Source organism: Netta rufina, assembly GCF_964035555.1.
Source record: "Netta rufina genome assembly, chromosome: 11".
In the NCBI taxonomy this organism is placed as follows: Eukaryota; Metazoa; Chordata; class Aves; order Anseriformes; family Anatidae; genus Netta; species Netta rufina.
The window spans coordinates 11344583-11362860 of NC_140134.1; the positions used below are offsets into that span (position 1 = coordinate 11344583).

Genomic DNA, 18278 nt, shown 5'->3' on the forward strand with positions numbered 1-18278 from the left:
TTTTAAACTGCAGGACTGGGGACCACCTCATTTTGGGGGAGCAAACCCATCTTTTTATTATATTTGGGGAGGGGGGGGAGCCACGTGGGAGCATCCCCCAGAACCACACGGCCCCCGCTACGCCAAGCATCCCCCAGGGTGCCACGGGTGCCGTGGGTAGGGTGGGTGCTGTGGGTAGGGTGGGTGCCGTGGGTACCCGCTCTCCCCGGTGCCTTTAAGCGGTGGCGGTGGCCGTCCCCGCACGACGCTGACATCAGTGCCGGCGTCCCCGGCCTGCGCATCCCAGCCTGCGCCAGCACCGCCATGGCGGCCAGCCCGGCCTACGGCGAGGAGAAGGGGGGCTCCTCCAGCCTGGGGGAGCCCGAGTACGGCCACGACCCTGCCAGCGGCGGCATCTTCGCCTCCGACTACAAGAGGTGGGGATAGGGGGGGGCGGGTGGACGCGGGGACACCCTGGGGACAATGGCAGCGGGCTGGTGGTGCCCCCCGCCTTGGGATGGAGACGCGGCTTTGGATAAGGATGGGGACGCATCGCTTTTTGCAAAGGCCACCGGGATGCGGCGGCGGTTTGAGGGCAAAAAGATGGGTTTTGGAGCAGGGATGGGGGAGAGGGAGGGGGGAGAGATCTGAGATCTGCTGCGGCACTGGGGGCTGCAGGTCCCCGTGCCCCCCACCCATGGGGGGGCATGGGGTGCGCAGGGGTGGTGGATGTCACCTGCGGCCGGCAGCTGCTGGGGGGGCATGGGGATGCAGAACAGCAGGGGTGGGGGGGAACGGGGAGGAGGCAGTGTAAAAGGGGAAAGTGGGGCTCCTTGTGTCCCCCTCCCCAGCCCCTGCAGCATCCCCCACTCTGTCACTGTCCCCCTGCTCCCCCTGCCCCCCCTGCCCCCCCTGCCCCCCCCACCAGTGTCACGCAGCCTGGCAGTATCCCTTACGCCAAACCCCTGCAGCATCCCCCACGCTGTCACCACCCCCCCTCCTCATCCCCTGGCAATCTGGCAATGTCCCCCACTTTGTCACTTTCCCCCCTGCTCCAGCAGTGACCCCCACTCCGTCACTGTTCCCCACTCTGAGCCCCTGGCAATGTCCCCTAGCCCGGCACTGACCATGCTGGATCTGTCACTGTCCCCGTGAGCCCCCCAGGTGCCCCCCATCACCCATTTAGGACACCCACATCTGTCCCATCCCCTTGGGGATGTCCCCACCTGCAGCTGAGCCACTGGAAGTCCCCAGGGAAGCATGTCCCTGCAATGTCCCACTATCTGTGGGACAGGAGGCACTTGGGACCGCGAGACCCCGTGGTGGCCTTCTTGGGTTGACTCTGCAACCCAACCCAGCCGAGCATCAGGTTTCAAGAGGAGGAGCGGGGCCACAGCCCTGCCACTGTCCCTGCTGTCCCCAGTGCCACCCCTGGCCGCAGCAATGCTCTCGCTGCCACCCGTGCAGAAGCTGCTGCGGCCAAAAACAGTGGCAGGCGGTGACGCGGCCGAGGAAGTGACCAGCCCAGTGCTGGCCACGGAGGCCGGGCCACCCACCTGCTACAGCGCCCTGCGCGCCGACGAGCTGCGGCCACTGGCTGTCCCCAAGGACGAGGTGGCCACCAGCACCGAGCAGCCACCGCGGTAAGACTCCCCCAGGGAGCCCCCCAGGGATGGTGACAGCAGTGGCTGGGGCTGAGCATTGTTCCAGGGGGCTTTGGGATGCAGCATGCCCCAGAAGGGTGTCATGAAATGTTGGGGCTGGTTTGGTGCAAATCTGTGCTCTTTGGGGAAAATTGCTGTCCCTTGATGATGATGGGGCTGTTGTGGGTGGATGCAGACTTGCAGCCCCCCCTCCGGTTTGGTGGGGACAGATGTGCCTTATAAAAGGGACATAGATGGCAAACAGCCTTATAAGAGGTGACAAAGGTGACAAAAGTGCTGGATTTGACCGTTCCAGGGCACTCCTTCTTAGGGTGCACTAGCACATCTGCACCATCATGCCCAGGAAGGGACAAGGTGGCCGGGATGGGGACAGAGCTGGTGGCCAGTGCCACGCCAGTCCCTTCGGTTCCTTTTTCATACGGCTGTAACCCAACTCCTGCCTCATCAATATTGCACAGTACTGGAGGGTCAGGTTGCTGGCACGGTGCAGGCATCTCTCCCACTGGATAGGGCCAAAAAAAAAAGGAATAAAAAGGAATAAAAATGGCTAAAAACGGCCTATGGGACTTTCCATCCTGGTACGGTGCAGGCACGATGACCTCAAGGAGATGCTGGACAGCAACAAGGACTCCCTCAAGCTGGAGGCCATGAAGAGGATCGTGGCGGTGAGCTGCTGCATTCCGTGCCGTGCTGTGCTGTGCCATGCTGTGCCAGCCACCCCATGTCACGCTGCTCCTTCATTCCCTAGATGATCGCCCGGGGGAAAAATGCTTCTGACCTCTTCCCAGCTGTGGTGAAGAATGTCGCCTGCAAGAACATTGAGGTGAGGTTGCACCCATGGGGGACCCTGGGACTTGGGATGCTCCCTGTTTAGGAGGGTTTTGGGGGTGTTTGGGGGTCCCTGCCACCTTGGCCAACTCCACCCCGCAGGTGAAGAAGTTGGTGTACGTGTACCTGGTGCGCTATGCGGAGGAGCAGCAGGATCTGGCCCTGCTCTCCATCTCCACCTTCCAGCGAGGACTCAAGGTGGGCATCCTAGATGCTTTGGGGGGAAAAAGAGGAGGCTGCGAGGCTGTCCCAGCTCGCTGCAGCAATGCCTATGTCCCTGCAGGACCCCAACCAGCTGATCCGTGCCAGCGCGCTGCGTGTCCTCTCCAGCATCCGCGTACCCATCATCGTACCCATCATGATGCTGGCCATCAAGGAGGCCGCATCAGACATGTCCCCATACGTGCGTAAGACGGCAGCCCATGCCATCCCCAAGCTCTACAGGTAACGGGGGGATGCCAGATGGCTGCTGAGAGCAGGGAGAACTCATTGAAGGCTTTGTGCGTCTTTCTGTTGCTAAATTTTGGGAATGCAGACCCTGGTGGGGGAGGTCCCAGCTGCTTGGTGCCAGCAGGGGTGGAGGAGCTGGGGGGCTGGATGTATTCACACACGCACCAATCCCACTCTTCCCTCACAGCCTCGACTCAGACCAGAAGGACCAGCTCATCGAAGTCATTGAGAAGCTGCTGGCGGACAAGACCACGGTGAGCAGGGCGCCATGTCTTCCCTCCCCCAAAATGTGGGGGTGCCAATGTCCCCACCAAGCCATCCCTCATGGGGATGTCACCATCCCCACCAAACCAGCATCCCTCTGGAGATGCCACCACCCCAGTGAGCCACCCCGAGCTTTCCCTCTGCAGCTGGTGGCCGGCAGCGTGGTGATGGCATTTGAGGAGGTCTGCCCCGAGCGCATCGACCTCATCCACAAGAACTACCGCAAGCTCTGCAACCTGCTCATCGACGTGGAGGAGTGGGGCCAAGTGGTGATCATCAACATGCTGACCCGCTACGCCCGCACACAGTTCCTCAGCCCCAACCAGAACGTGAGTTTGGGAGCTTCAGCGTGTCCTGGACACCTTGGGGTGCCCCCGGCCACCTTGGTACCAGGGATGCTCCAAGATCGCGGTGCATCCTGTTGCTCTGCCACTGTGGTTGGGGTGGAGTGGTGGGGTGAAGGTGAGTGCTGCTGGCAGGAGTCCCTGCTGGAGGAGAGCGCCGAGAAGGCTTTCTATGGCTCTGAGGAAGAGGACACCAAGGATGCCAAGGCGGAGGCAGCCTCGTTGGCCAAGCGCAAGCCCTATGTCATGGACCCTGACCACCGCCTGCTCCTGCGCAACACCAAGCCCCTGCTGCAGAGCCGCAACGCTGCGGTGAGCCCCCGCCCTGTCCCCAAGGCCACCAGTAGTGTCCAGCCTGGGCTCATGATGTCCCCACCAGCCAAGAAGCCACCAGGGTGTTGGGAAAGTTTTGAGGGAACCTCCAGTGGTAGAATTACCAAGGGCTGGGTTTCCTCTGGGTGTTGCTAGGTGGGATACTGGGGGACACAGCTGTCCCCTGGGATGTCCCTATGACCACTGCGTGACAGGCAGGTGTCTCCCCGCAGGTGGTGATGGCTGTGGCACAGCTCTACTTCCACCTGGCACCCAAGGCAGAGGTTGGTGTCATTGCCAAGGCGCTGGTGCGGCTCCTGCGGAGTCACAGGTCTGTGGCACCTGGGTTTTGGTGGTCTCCCACCCCACAGAGCATGGCCAGTGGGACCCATGGGGAGCCCCAAGACCCTGGGGAAAACTCCTAAAACTTCCCAACCCAGACAAAGGGTGGGAGCATCACAATGGCATCACCCTGGTGGTGGGTCCTGCTCCGTCTTCATGGGGACATGCTGGGAGGAAGGTCTGGCCGGCCCCACTGACGGCAGCCCCCTCTGTGTCCCCACAGCGAGGTCCAATACGTTGTGCTGCAGAACGTGGCCACCATGTCCATCAAAAGGCGGGTGAGTCTTGGCCCTGGTACGGGAGGAGTCAGCCCTGTTAACTCTGGAGTGGAATGAGGGCTGGCTGGCAGCTGATCACCAGGGCCACCTGCCCATGGGTGGCCTTGGCATGGTGGGAACATCAGTGTCACTGATACCGCTGGCTCTCCGCACAGGGGATGTTTGAGCCCTATCTGAAGAGTTTCTACATCCGTTCCACGGACCCCACACAGATCAAGATCCTCAAGGTGAGCTGGAAACACCTGGCAGGACACATCACTGGTGGCTGTGGGGCTCCGTGGAGCTCTTCCCCATGGAGCAGCCATCTTCCATGTTCTGGGGACAGGAGGACACTGTGAATCTGGTGTCCCTGGGACATGTCTCAAGCTCACAGTCTTTCTCTCCTTCCTGCAGCTGGAGGTCCTCACCAACCTGGCCAACGAGACCAACATCTCCACCATCCTGCGTGAGTTTCAGGTATGCTGAGACCCCAGGCAGACCGAGGGTGTAACTCTGTCATGGCTACGGGTGCCAAAACACCTCCTTGGGGAGGGAAAAGAGGGGGATGGATGGAGGAGAATCCCACTGGGAGAAGAGGACTGATGTGCTAACCCCATGGATGGCTCCAAAAAGCCCTGATGTGTGGCCACCACATGCGGGGGACACCCGGTGCTGGCACAGGGGTGACGTGCTGTGCCCGCACAGACCTACATCCGCAGCATGGACAAGGACTTCGTGGCAGCCACCATCCAAGCCATCGGGCGCTGTGCCACCAACATCGGGAAGGTGCGGGACACCTGCCTCAACGGCCTGGTCCAGCTCCTCTCCAACCGGGATGGTGAGCACTCATGGCGGGGGTGAAACGAGGGCTCCATATCCCTCAGGGAGGACCCCGCTGAGGCCGGGTCTCTGCTCACAGAGCTGGTGGTGGCCGAATCCGTGGTGGTCATCAAGAAGCTGCTGCAGATGCAGCCGGCTCAGCACAGCGAGATCATCAAGCACATGGCCAAGCTCACCGATAACATCCAGGTGGGTTGGGGCATTGCGCGGCACCCAGGACCAGAGGGGGTGACAGCGATGCCACATTCCTGAGGGTGTTTTGCAGGTGCCGATGGCACGGGCCAGCATCCTGTGGCTGATTGGCGAGTACTGCGAGCACGTGCCCAAGATTGCACCCGATGTGCTGCGCAAGATGGCCAAGTCCTTCACCAACGAGGAGGACATCGTCAAGCTGCAGGTCATCAACCTGGCGGCCAAGCTCTCTACCTGACCAACTCCAAGCAGGTACCTGGGCATGTTCCCTGGGGACACAGTCCCATGCGCCTGCCTCATTTCCCCAGTGGGAGGAAGAGGCCGGCCCTGACGCGATGCCCCTTGGTGCAGAGCAAGCTGCTGACCCAGTATCGTGCTCAACTTGGCCAAGTACGACCAGAATTACGCACATCCGCGACGCCGCTCATGTGCCTCGAGAAGTGCGGGGCCCTAACCAAATCATTGCCAAGAAGCTCTTCTGGCCCAACAAATACCCACAGCTCTCATCCCATGACCCGCTCCCTCCTATCCTCAAAGGTACCCACCCTGCTTGCAGGGCATGGGGACACGGGGCGAGATGTCACCCTGGTCCTGCTGCACAGCTGGCCCTGACCTGCCGCCACCTCTCGTCCTGCCATAGATCGGGACCATTTCCAGCTGGGCTCCCTGTCCCACCTGCTCAACGCCAAGGCTGTTGGGTACCAGGAGCTGCCGACTGGCCAGATGAAGCCCCGACCCTCGTGAGGAACGTGGAGGGGGTGGCAACCTGGGCTGCATGAGGACTAAGATGGGATTATCGAGGCCCCAATGAGGGGGTACCTTCGACCTGGCTGAGCCCAGTAGGGGCGTGCTCAGCTGCCCCATGCATGTCCCCCCTCTGGTGACCATACAACTGTCTGTGCAGGTCGCAGGGTAAAGGCAGTGGTTTGGGATCCCACCCATGGGTGACAACCGACACCCTGTGCCTGCAGTTTCCCACGCATGGAGTGACCAGTGCACCAGCCGGGAGAAGAGGAAGGAAGGTGCTGAGAAACTTTCTACTCTGACTCAGAGGGCGAGTCAGGGCCCACCGAGTCTGCAGACAGTGGTGAGAGGACCTGGTGGTGCCACACGACCGTGGGGGACCAGTCAGGGACACCTGATGAGACATCCATCGCAGGTGTGGGACTGTGTGACCCGGAGGGATCTGGCAGGGGGACAGCCAGGATGTCGGCGGAGATGTGGGACGCTGTAAGGCACCACGGGCAGCTGTGGGGACATGGGACACAGCGGAGGGATGTGGTGGGACACAGCGAGGAATGGTGGAGACGTGGAGGGACACAGCAGCATGGCTGAGTTGTGCTCCTTGCAGAGCCCGAGTCCGTCAGCGAGGAGAGCGGCAGCAGCAGCAGCTCCGGCAGCTCCAGCTCCAGCAGCGAGGAGGAGGATGAGGAGGATGAGGAGGAAGGCAGCGGGGAGTCAGAGGACAAAGAGGAGGAGGAGGAGAAGAGGAAGAAGAGGAAGGAGAAGGGAGGCCCCCAGAAGGCCTCCTCCGCGGGGAGTGCGGGCAGGTACCCCAAGGAGGCTGCGTCCCCCCCGGCTGAGCCGGTGTCCTGGCCTCCCCTAAAGCCTCCTCTCCCTGCAGCCCCAGCGAGGAGGAGGAGGAGACTGAGGGGAAGAAGGCCAAGAAGGCAGCAGGACCTCAGGGGAGGAAGGGCCGTGCAGAGACCTCGTCAGAGGAGGCCAGCGCCTCCGAGAGCAGCTCTTCAGGGTCAGACTCTGGCACTGAGGCACCGGCCGTGGTGGAGGCCAAGCGGAGGAAGGCGGTGAGGACCAGGCTGGGAGGGAGGCCAGGGGGACCCCAAACCCCCTGCTCAACCCTCCCCATCTCTCTGCCCCCTTTGCAGCCCCCCAGCAGCAGGGCCGGCCCCAAGGAGATCTCCCTGCTCGACCTGGATGACTGTGAGTGGCCGCAGGGGACATGGGATGGTCACAGTGGTGGCTTTGGGGAAACTGAGGCACGGACACCTGGGGTGGGGAGCTGCAAGGCTGTGTGGAGTCTCTGGGTGAGCAGGAACAGGGGTGGGGACTTGGGGGTTGGATGGCCCCTGTCCCATGAGGATGGCTGTGGAGCAGATGGCTGAGCCACCAGGGCTGTCCCCATGGGATTGTCCCCACGTGCCTTTCCCTGTGGGTGGCATCTGAGGGGCTTCCTCCCTGCAACTGTGCCACTAGGGCTGTCCCCACATGGCTGTCCCCATGTGGTGTCCCCATGGGGTTACACCACAGAGGCTGTCCCCATGTGGTGTCCCCATGGGGCTGTCCCAAAAGAGCTATAGCACTGAGGCTGTCCCCATGTGGTGTCCCCATGGGGTTACACCACTGAGGCTGTCCCCATGTGGTGTCCCCATGTGGTGTCCCCAAGGGGCTATGGCACTGAGGCTGACCCCATGCGGTGTCCCCATGGGGCTGTGGCTCATCGGAGCTCTGTTAACCCTTTCCTCTCCCCGCAGTCACTCCCCCACCTCCTCAGCCCGTCCCCTCCACCAGCATCGTCTCCACCAGCCTGGTGACCGACCTGGAGGGCCTCACGCTCACCGACACCTCCCTGGCACCCGCCGTAAGTGTCCCTCACATCCCCTTCTGGGGCCCCAACACCCAACGGGGTGTGCTCGGTGTCCCACATCGTCCCTCGGTCCCCGGCAGCTGATGAGCCCGGCGTTCGGTGCGGTGAGGACCTACGAGCTGCTGCACCGCATGGCGGGCGAGGGGCTCTCGGTTGAGTACTGCTTCAGCCGCCGGCCCTTCCCGGGGGACCCCCACATGGTGGCCGTCCAGATCCACATCTCCAACAACACCGACGCCGAGGTGAAGAGCCTGCGGGTCAGCGAGCCCAAGCCGCTCTCGGGCATGCGGATCCAGGAGTTCCCCGAGATCGGTACGGCCCGACACTGGTGTTCGGGAGGGATGGGGGGGACGGCCCGAGGAGGGGAGGTGGGACATGGTGACAGCCGGGTGCTTTCAGAGTGCCTGGCGCCCGGGGACACGACCAGCGTGGTGATGGGCATCGACTTCTGCGACTCCACGCAGGCGGCCAACTTCCAGCTGTGGTGAGTGCCCAGCGCCAGGAGGGAGGGGACAGGGTGGGGGTCCCAGGGATGGGCACCGACGTCCCTCCATGGGACATGGAACAGCTGGGGACAAAGGGCAGCAGGATGAGGTGCTGGGGGACAGAAGGGTAGGGCATGGGGTCCTCCAGGGCACTGGGGAGAGCTGGGTGGGCACTGGGGGACAAGGGACAGAAGCACAGGGCATGGGGTACCCCAGGGGACAAGGGACAACAGGACAGGGTATGGGGAGCTCCAGGGGACAGGTACAGGGTTTCTCAAGGGGATGGGGACACCAGGATGCACCCCAGGGTCCTTCCAGGGGAGGGGGGACACTGGGATGGACATGGGGTGCTCCAGGGGACAGTGAGACAGGCACCAGGGGACGAGGAGGTGGCAGCAGTCCCAGGTCCAGCCCGATGGGTTCCCTATTCCTGAGCCACTTTGTGCCTCAGTTTCCCTCCAGCTGTCCCTCTGCCAGAGGCAGGGGGAGGTGGGGGTGTCCTCAAGCGCATTTCCTCTGACCTGCCTGTGTCCCCAGCACCCACACGCGTCACTTCTACGTCTCCATCCAGCCGCCGGTGGGGGAGCTGATGGCCCCCGTCTTCATGAGCGAGAACGAGTTCAGGAAGGAGCAGGGTGAGTGAGGGCAGGGGTCGGGGTGGGGGGGCACCCACTGTCCCCACGGTGGCACTCACTGCATGCTTTGTCCCCCTGCCACCCGTGCTGTGGCGCAGAGCACCTCACGCGGCAGGGCAAGGGTAAGTGGCAGCTCGGCTGGCCCTAGAGTAGCTCCCCTCGTTCCCTTCTGGGCACCGGGGTGCCCCAATGGGGCGTGGGGGCGGTGGGACACCTCCACGTCCCGTCCTGCCCCACAGTGCCGCAGGGCTGCACGGGGTCCCCAAACCCCTGCCCAGCACAGGACCCTCGTGTCACTCTGTGGCAAGTGACGGGGACACCCTGGCCTTCTGTCGCCACGCTCCCGGAGCAGACGGGGTCTGTGGTGAGCTGGAGATGGCTGGGGTGTGCTTAGGGCACCGTGGTACCTGGCTCCATCACCCCACAATGCTGCTGCCTGGAGGAGCCCGTCCCTAGGGATGTGGCTGCAGGCTGATGTCACCAGGCACGGTGACAGGGACAAGCCCAGAAAGGGTCGTGGAGGAAAGGTTTTTTCCCAAATTCATCTCTGCCAAGCTGGAGAGGAGCAAGCAGGACAGCACGTGGATGTGAGGCCACACACAAACCATAGAAACAAGGTGGCCTGGGACAGAGCTCAGCCTGGGGCAGGATAGGAGGGGACAGGAGCCAGGGCTCGATTTGGGGACAGCAAAATGGGACCTGGTGGGGATACGACTGGTGTCAGCGGTGGGCGCGGGGTTGGGTGCGTGGCCAGAGACAGGCAGGGGCTCTGCTGCCCGCTGCAGGGAAGCTCACGGGCATGAGCGAGATCACAGAGAAGCTGACGTTGCCTGAGAAATGCCGGAGCGACCACGCCATCGTCCAGCAAGTGACCTCGGCTGCCAACGTGGGACGTGTGCCCTGCGGAGCTGACAATGAGTACAGGTAACCAGGCACCCCGGGGCACCTCAGCTCCCTGGGGACTGTGCCACGCCATAAGGGCAAGGAGCCTGCAGGAACCTGCCCCCAGACCCACTGTGACAGTGGCTGCGGGTGGCAGACACCTCCCCAGTCCCTACAGGAGCATCCCAGGGGCTGGGGACAGGGGACAAGGGGGGGTGACAGAGGAGCACTGCTCGCCCTGACGCCCTGTTTGCTGGCGGGCAGGTTTGCGGCCAAGACGGTGACCAGTGGCAGCCTGGTGCTCGTCACCCTGGAGCGGCGCGAGGGAGCCGCGGCCCAGCTGACCGTCAACAGCGAGAAGATGGTGATCGGCACCATGCTGGTGAAGGACATCGTCCAGGCCCTGGCGCAGTGACAGGGCCCTGCCACACACCCTCCCCAACCCCCTGCCCCACACCACTCCCCCAAACCCTCCCTGCCCCTATTCCGGGGTTATTCCTCACCCCAGCACTGGCGGTGGGACAGGAGGCGGTGACACCCGGGCTGGTTTTGCCTCTGTGAAGAAGGAGCAGGGTAGGATGGACGCTGTGCTGCTCGGTGAGGACACACTGGCTCTATTCCCTCACCTCACGCCACAGCCACCCGCTGTAACCTTATTTATTATGGCCAATAAAGCTCTCCTCAAACCCGCACCCTTCTCTATGCTGCGTGTATAGGAAAAAAACGCCTCTTAATAGGAAAAAAAATATCTCTTTGTAGGAAAAAAATGTCTCTTTAAAGGAAAAAAATGACTCTTTATAGGAGAAAAATGTCTCTTTAAAGGAAAAAAATGCCTCTTTAAAGGAAAAAAAAGTCTTTCCCCTCACAGCAACTGGGTGAGGTGTCCGAGCCCCCCCCCCCGCCCTGAGGAGCCGCCCAACGGCCGCCGGGCGTCGTGAGGGGGCGCGAGGCGGGCGCGCGGGGCCGCGCCACCAACGCGCATGCGCCGCGCCCGCGTTTAAAACCCCGCCGGGGGCCCGCAGCCCAGCGCTGCCGCCGCTGCCGCCAGCACCCGCCCCCCACCTCCCCGTCCCCGCCCTGTGCAGCGCCCATGGCGTTCCCGCCGGTGAGCGAGCAAGCGCGCGCCGTGCTCAGGCGGCTGCGCGCGCGGCGGGCGGGAAGCAGCAGCAAGGAGGGAGGGAGGGGGGGGGGGGAAGGGGCGGCGCGCGGGGTCCTCCCTCCTCCTCCTTCCCCTCCTCGCCGCCCCCTCACGTGGCCCCGCACGTTGGCGGCGCGCGGCGGGTGAGCGCTGGGCGGGAAGGGGCGCTGAGGAGATCGGGCGGGAAGCGCGGCGCTGAGGGGGCTGCGGGGGGGGGGGGGGGGGGGGGGAGCGCTGAGGCGAAAACTTCCCCCCCCCCTCCCCCCCACCTCCCTCGCCCCTCAGGGTCGCCCCCCTGAAGAGGTGTTGGCTGTCGTGGTCTCGCTTCGTGGCTCGAAGCCGCTTTTTGGAGGCGGAGGGAGGGCGGAGTGGTTGGGATTTAGGAGTAGTTTGCGCCCTCTCCGTGCTCCTGCACCTGTGTGGGGTGTTCTCCAGGCTTTACGTCGTATTTTTTTTTATCACCCAGCTAGGTTCAGTGCTCGTTGAGGCTGCTTGGGGGGTAGGGTAGCGGTGTAGTGACAGAGGTGGCTGTAAATGGTGGCAGCTGTAGGGGAGAATGCTCTGAGGGAGTTCAGGGCTCTTGTCTTACAGTCCCGAGCCTTATTCTCTATTGATATAATTCTGAAGCCTCTATTTGGGGTGCTAATCGATTCTAAATAATCGCTTCAAAGTATTCAGTTGAGGAAAATAAAAAACAAACACCAAAAAGGAGGCGGTTAGCAGTGAAACTTCCTTCAAAACAAGGATTTTGGCAAAACTGGTGTAATTCCGAAGTCAGCACTCCCACATAAAAGTAAATCCAAAGAAAACTTTCCCAAACGGGGCTGTTTTCCAGGCAGATGTGTTCGAGGCCCTCTCCATGTGAGCCACGGAGGAGTTGCTGAGGTGCAGCCCCACTGGTGGGGAGCGCCCTGGACAGTCTGTGCCAGCCCTGGGCAGGTTGAATTGCTCCTTCGTTAAGCAGTGTTAATTGGTAGGAGCAGTGGCCTCAGAGTAGTGCTTTCTGTTGGTGCACCTGACTTTGGTTTGGGAAGCAAAACATCTCAGTAAGAGACTACTGGAGCTGCTTTTGATTCAAGTGTAGATCTGTCTTGATTTAGTGATGTAGAAACTGATGCTATTTTAGCAACATCTTACATTTTCAGGATTCAGGACCCTCTCGGCTGAGAACCCCTTCAGGCATCAGCGTGATGCTGCCTCAGTGGGATTTCTGTGGAAAACATAACGAGTTAAGGCTGAATCGCAGCTGAGGTGGACGAGCCTTGCCTGTTCCTAAGGAGCTAATGCACATCTTGGTTATGCTGGCAGCTGAGCTGTGTTTAATGGCTTCCCTCAGGATTAGGATATCCTAATCCTGCACACTGCTGGGGGTGTTGCCTGGCCCTGGGATTTCATTATCTGCTGTTTAAATGCTAGGCTTCCACCAGGTGTGTCTATGTCAGGGCTGTGGAGGTGCCTTTGTTTCTGCTTAGATATCTTTAGTGGCTTTTGCTTACATGAGCAGGTGTTGTTCCATGGACTGAGCTGCAGCAGGTCTGTGTCTTGTGGGTGTCCTGTGTGGGATCTCCAAGTGCAGCTGCAGTCATGGTTTTGGGGGGCTGATAAGATGTGAACCCCAGGGACCTGATGGCTGCAAGTACAATGATGTTTTGGCTGCCAGCTTCTGGATGCAGAGTAAGCAGGTGAGGTGGCACATCAGCTTTCTGCTGCTCTGTGGGGGCAGAAACTTCTTGCCTTGTTTTTGCATCAAGCCAGGTGCTCCCCATCTTGCTCAGGTGGCTTTTGTTTGGAGTGTGGTGCTACAGGTGTCTGGTGCCTGATGGTCCCTCCCTGGGGCTTCAGAGCCCAGCATTGCACTGGGCACACATCCCTGTGCCTTGCTGAAGGCAGGGGGGGGCAGCCTCAAGCGTGGGCTGTGGCTGTAGTTGCTGTGGTGCAGAGGACATCCAGAGGAGCAAGAGTAACTATTGATGTATTGCTCTGGTCAGCAAAGTCCTTCAAGATGGAGTGTTGAAAGCTAATCCTTGCTGCATTCAAGAATGCTTCTTTGCTAAAAGTGAGAAGGGAGCAGGGTCTGGAGCACGCAGCCTCAAACACGTTTCCCTGTGCTTTGGTGTTAACCCCTGGTGAGACTAAGGGATGTGGATGTTTTCTCCAGCTACGTATTGTAAATTCCTTTTGTTCAGCAGCCTGTGTAGTCCAGTTGTTTGGACCCTGCATGCTTCAGAGACCTGCAGAGCTCTTTTAAGGGAGTATTTTTGGCTTGGGGGGCCAGGGGGGTGGGTGAGCTTCACTAGGGAAGATGCAGAGACACGAGCCACTGCCTACGCAAAGCGTTGGATGCCAGCTCTGAAGTCGGTGGTGCCTGCAGTATCTCTAGGATATCCTTCAGTCTTCAAAGTTAAAAGCTCTTTAAGTAAAAGGAAATTCCGTAAAAATGCTTGGCCATCCTCTTGCTGTTTTCTGTTCTTGTTTGTGGCAGGACTGGTGCTGCCAGCTGTGGGACGCATCAAATGCTAAATGAGCAGGAATGGGTCAGGCATTTGGTTTGCCGCTGGAGTTTATTTTTGTCTTGCTAGCACAAACTCTGAGGAAAAAGCTTTGCCTTCTGCTCTAAGAGGTTCTGTAGCAGTAACATGAGGAGAATATGGCACTTCACACTTGTGCCAAAGCAGCCTGATGCGGCACTCTGTTTTATTAAAGATGACTGGCAATACTTTCTTAAATTGAGCTACTGTACTCCTCAGCTGCTTTTTATAAAGATGACCTAAAGCTTGCTCTGCCTGTTTACTCTTGCCTGAAGCTTGCTTTGAGCCCTACCTGTTTATTCTTGGCTTGTAAATGCTCCTGTGCTGTGCTGACAGTTCCAGGGCCTTATCTGAGGGTGGGCTGGGTCTTTTAACAGACAGATAGCCCAGGCAGTGATGCTGAATTAGATGCAATAATCTTAAGCAGGCTGAAATCTTGAATCAATTGCTTGCCTCCGCACAGGAGTTAGCAATTCCCTGGCTTATTGCTGCCTCCTCCAGGACAGGGGCTCGTTTGCTTGCAGCTGGCTGAGATGTGGAAAACTGAGCATACTTCATGGCAGTAAAACTGCTCACGAGGTGGGGAATGGGGAAATGGGAGCCCCATGCTCAGGCTGGGCCAAGTTCCCATTGCCATGTGAAATTCGGTTTAGGCTTGCCTCTTGCACCCTGTTACAAGCCACGCACTGGAAGGATCAGTATGGGATCATTTGAGGAGGAGAACCAGCTTGGTGCTTCAGGCTTGCTGCTGGGCGAAGCAGGAGCATGGGGAAGGCAGGCCCCAAGTTGTCAGGATCACATCCAAATGGTGGATGGATTAAATGGCTCCTTGACAAATACAAATGGCCCAATTTAAAGCTATAGGCTCTTGTGTGTCTTGCAGTAGCAGAGGCCTCGTTTGCCAGCCTAGCTGTGATTCAGTTCTTTGAATTTGGCTCCAGCTAGATTTGCTTAATGGCAGGGATTCTGGTCCAGAGGCCAAAACCGGAGTGGCTGTGCCTTCCTGCGCTTCTCTTTAATGTGTGTCTTAATTGACGGCAATACTGCTTGCTCAGCGTGTTCAGGAGCAGGCTTCTGCTGCAGTAGCTTTTGGGTGGCGGGGAGACCTGCCTGTGGTCCAAAAAATGCTGGTTGGAGATTGTTAGCAGCTTCTAGAGCGGCAAGGGCTTGAGTGCTGTGCAGCTGCACTGAAGCAAGCCTGGGTGTGGAAGTGGCTCCCAGGCAGAGCTGGGGGAAGCAGCTGCTGCTGCTGGGGCTCTGGACTGGCACCAAGAAGCAGGAGGGTTTTGCTCTTGGCATGCAGAAGAAGCTTTACTGAGAGCTGTGGCTTGTAGTAGGATGGTCAGACCCAAAAAACCTTGAAATGGGTAGGTCAGTGCAGGTGGAGGATTGTGATAAAGCAGAGCTGTTGTTGGGTAACCCCTTTCTGATAAGGAGCTGCTAACTAAAGAGAAGGCTGGGATTCATTTCACCTTGCCGAGTGACACCTCAGGGCTTTGGGGCTGTTTGATTAGCTGGGAAGCCTTGTTTTTTCCATAAGCCTGGAGTGATTGTGTGGCTGCTGACTTGGCTTTCCCAAGATGTTGTCCAGAGTTGCAAAATGAGAGCAGTGAAGTGAGCTGTACTGTGTGTGGGGGGAACCCCTGTGGTGTCAGGTGGTGGCTGCCTGGGCCACGAGTGTCCCCTGGTGTCAGGATGCTGATCGTGGGGATAAGGAGTGTGGTCTGTGCTGTGCAGGAGGAAGGCAGAGAGCTTGTGTTAGCAGCCCAACAGGTTTGGGTGCTGTGGCTCCTGGTCTAAAGTTCACCCAGCCTTGCTGAGCTGGTGCCTGCTTGTGACTGGGGCGGTCCTGGTCAGGTGTGCAGTGCTGACAAACTGCTGACCCTTTTGCTTAACTGTTTCTTTAGTGCAAAGAATTGTGCCTGAACCTTGCGAAGACCTGGAGCTAAAGCTAATATGAGTGTTGGAGGCAATCCAGGCTTTCCACAATGTGTTGAAAGTAGGGTGGTGAGTAGTGTGCTTGACACTAATGCTTGTTCTTTCTTAACAGAAAGAAGATACTGGGAGGAGCATAAAAGACTGCTGGGATAGCCCGGATGCCCCTGCTCTTTCCACTTGCAGCAATGCAGATATATTTCGCCGAATAAACGCCATGCTGGACAACTCTTTGGATTTCAGTGGAGTCTGCACCACTCCTGTCACAAAAAGCAAACGTGACATCTTGCCAGGTGACGTGTTTGGCTGGGTTGGGTTGGAGGCGAGCTTGAGGGCCAGGGTTGGTAGGATGGGGGAGTTGCTCAGTGGAACCTGGCAAACATGGTATGTTCCTTGGTGGTGTGGTGGCTGGTACCTGCTTGTGAACAAAGAGCTGCTCAAAGTTGAGTCTAGTGCTTTTTTGGTGATGGGGGGGCTTTGTGAGCCTGAAATGGATAACCCAGTGTTCCCTGGCAGTGTGGAGGTGCCTGGGAAGGCTGGCTTCATGTTCCCCCAGGTTGTGCGTGGGCAGGATGTGAGCTCTTGTTGCCTGACCTGTGTGTAATGTATCATCTGCCAGCTGCTTTTGGCATAGGTGGTTCCATCAGTAAAGCAGTCTGCCTCTCCTGGAGGCAGGATTAGTCTGTTGGTGGCTCCTATGGCTGATCCGCTGCATGCATTAAATGTGAAAGCCTTTTGAATAACCGTGTTTGGTTTGCTACAGTGTAGTTAATCTCGTGTTGAAGAACACACAGAGCAGTGCACGTAGGAGAAAACTTTCTCTCAAAGAGGAGCTTGAGATTATGAAATTGGTACCGCAAGTTCCTGCTTTGTGCGGGCTGAGAGCAGTGGGAATATTCTGCTGCCTTACACTTGATTTGCCTCAAAACAGGAGGCTCTGTGCCAAAGCAAAGAGCACTGGGTCCAGACTTATTTTTATGTAACTGAAGGACGTGCTTTTGTCCCTTTACAGTGGGTGAGATCTGCCAGTAAATGTACCTGCCCAGAGCCTGATGTTCCTCTTGCCAGTGCACTTCTGTGCCAAGGATTTGGGTTCCTGAAAGAGATTTGCTGTTGCTCCTCCAGCCTCTGAATTTATAGGGTCAATAAACACTTCTCCCATTATTGGGAGCAAACAGACCCTTGGGACTGGCACCAAAACAAAGTGGGAAGGGAAAACCTCACCAGCTGGTGACCTTGCAGGCCACTGCAAGCTTTCTTTGTAGCTGCTTGTGCCGGTAGGTAGCCTCAACCAAACAGTCACAGAAAGCTGCAAACTGGTTTCTGGACACCTTGTGGTCGGGTTGGGCGCTTGTGCAGTGCAACGTTGTGCTGGCCTAGTGAAATGACTGCTACCAGATGACTTCCAGTGCAGCTTAATCTCCTGCGTATTGAAGGCTTTAGCGCTGTGGACCAGGGGCTGATCTGGCCATGTGATCCTGTGCTGGCGCTGCAGAAATGCTGGAGGAAGTGAATTGTTTGCTTCTGGGTATGGATCTATACCCAGCATTGCTTGAAACATGGCAAGTAAAACAGTTTTGGAGGATATGCGCTTAACTTTTGAGCAGTTGCATAGAGAATATTAACTCATTCAGGTCAGTGGCATGCATAAGTGGTGCTTTTTCTGAGATTGCTGTTGTACTGAGCTGGTTAGAAATTTTTGTCCCTTAAAACAGTGCTTGACAGTGTTGCATCTGACCTTGATGTGTTGGAGTAATAGCAGAGGATTAAACCTAAAATAAAGGAAAATACACTCATTGGGTTTATGAGGGTTCTTTCTGGCTGCTTCATTGAAGTCTTAGCTTTAGCCCTTCATATTCCATTTTTAATTGTGAATGGAGCACTTCCTAATTAATGTTGGCAAGTAAGCTGAGACTTGACTTAGTTGGACATGTCTCACCCCACCAGAGCAGATACACCTGGTGAAGATGTGGGTTAGTTCTGGCTTTAGGTCTGGGCTTAGAGCTGGTGTAGGAACACTGATTTACAGTGCTGTCTTCCAAAGCTCTTCTCTGAAGGACTGGCATGAAATGAACCTGCTTATGACCCTCTGCATGTAAATCTCTCTTGTCTGTCAGTTGCTGTGGTATTTCTTAGATGAAGTGGGGTCTTTCCTGTCACAGGGCTGCTGGGAGGTGGAGTCTTAATTGGAAAGTGGGTAAATTTCCCTTCTGTGGTGCTGAACTGTGTGCTTCAGGCTGTCAGCAAGTTAATTCTGTGGAAGACCTTCCTGTAGGACAAGTATGATGGTACTTCTCTGTGAAAAAGGAGGTTTCCAGCACCACATTATTTCTGCTGTGGTGCAAGCAAAGTTGTGCTTTCAGGGAAATCCTAGTAAATGTTTCTTGTTCCTGCTTGGTGGGTGAGGCTGGCCTCACAAGTAGGTGCTGACTGCTGGCACAGTGGCGATGCTGGGTGCTGCTGAGCCAGGGCTAGGAAGTGGCTGCCTTTGGTCCCTTCGCCATTCAATGGGAACACGACCTTTCCAGAAGCTGCCTCTGGGCTGCACAAGACACTGAAAAATAAAGTAACCTGAGCTATCCTGGCTGGTCCAGCAGC

General features: G+C 58.2%; 2 protein-coding genes across 3 annotated transcripts in view; both read left to right on the forward strand.

Annotated features, from left to right (window-relative positions):
• Positions 1 to 303: 303 nt before the first annotated feature.
• Positions 304 to 10601, forward strand: AP3B2 (adaptor related protein complex 3 subunit beta 2; the record flags this gene model as incomplete). Its single annotated transcript, XM_084293527.1, is given in 32 exon segments — positions 304 to 416; positions 2233 to 2308; positions 2392 to 2466; positions 2574 to 2669; positions 2755 to 2915; positions 3109 to 3175; positions 3332 to 3514; positions 3665 to 3841; positions 4075 to 4172; positions 4407 to 4461; positions 4617 to 4688; positions 4855 to 4917; positions 5146 to 5278; positions 5360 to 5469; positions 5546 to 5698; positions 5701 to 5724; positions 5824 to 5844; positions 5846 to 5878; positions 5880 to 6009; positions 6113 to 6184; positions 6187 to 6230; positions 6467 to 6503; positions 6506 to 6559; positions 6824 to 7022; positions 7097 to 7277; positions 7359 to 7413; positions 7965 to 8071; positions 8158 to 8389; positions 8477 to 8561; positions 9100 to 9197; positions 9983 to 10121; positions 10344 to 10601. Coding segments are annotated over 32 exon segments (3294 nt in total). The 3' UTR covers positions 10495 to 10601.
• A 568-nt stretch (positions 10602 to 11169) lies between these two features.
• CPEB1 (cytoplasmic polyadenylation element binding protein 1) overlaps positions 11170 to 18278 on the forward strand; it is a gene marked incomplete at both ends in the record, with an annotated part of 33843 nt that continues 26734 nt past the window's right edge. For both annotated transcript variants that reach the window (XM_084293576.1, XM_084293577.1), the window contains 2 exons: positions 11170 to 11184; positions 15796 to 15973. In XM_084293576.1, coding sequence (XP_084149702.1) covers positions 11170 to 11184; positions 15796 to 15973 — 193 coding nt within the window. The remainder of the gene's footprint in view (positions 11185 to 15795; positions 15974 to 18278) is intronic.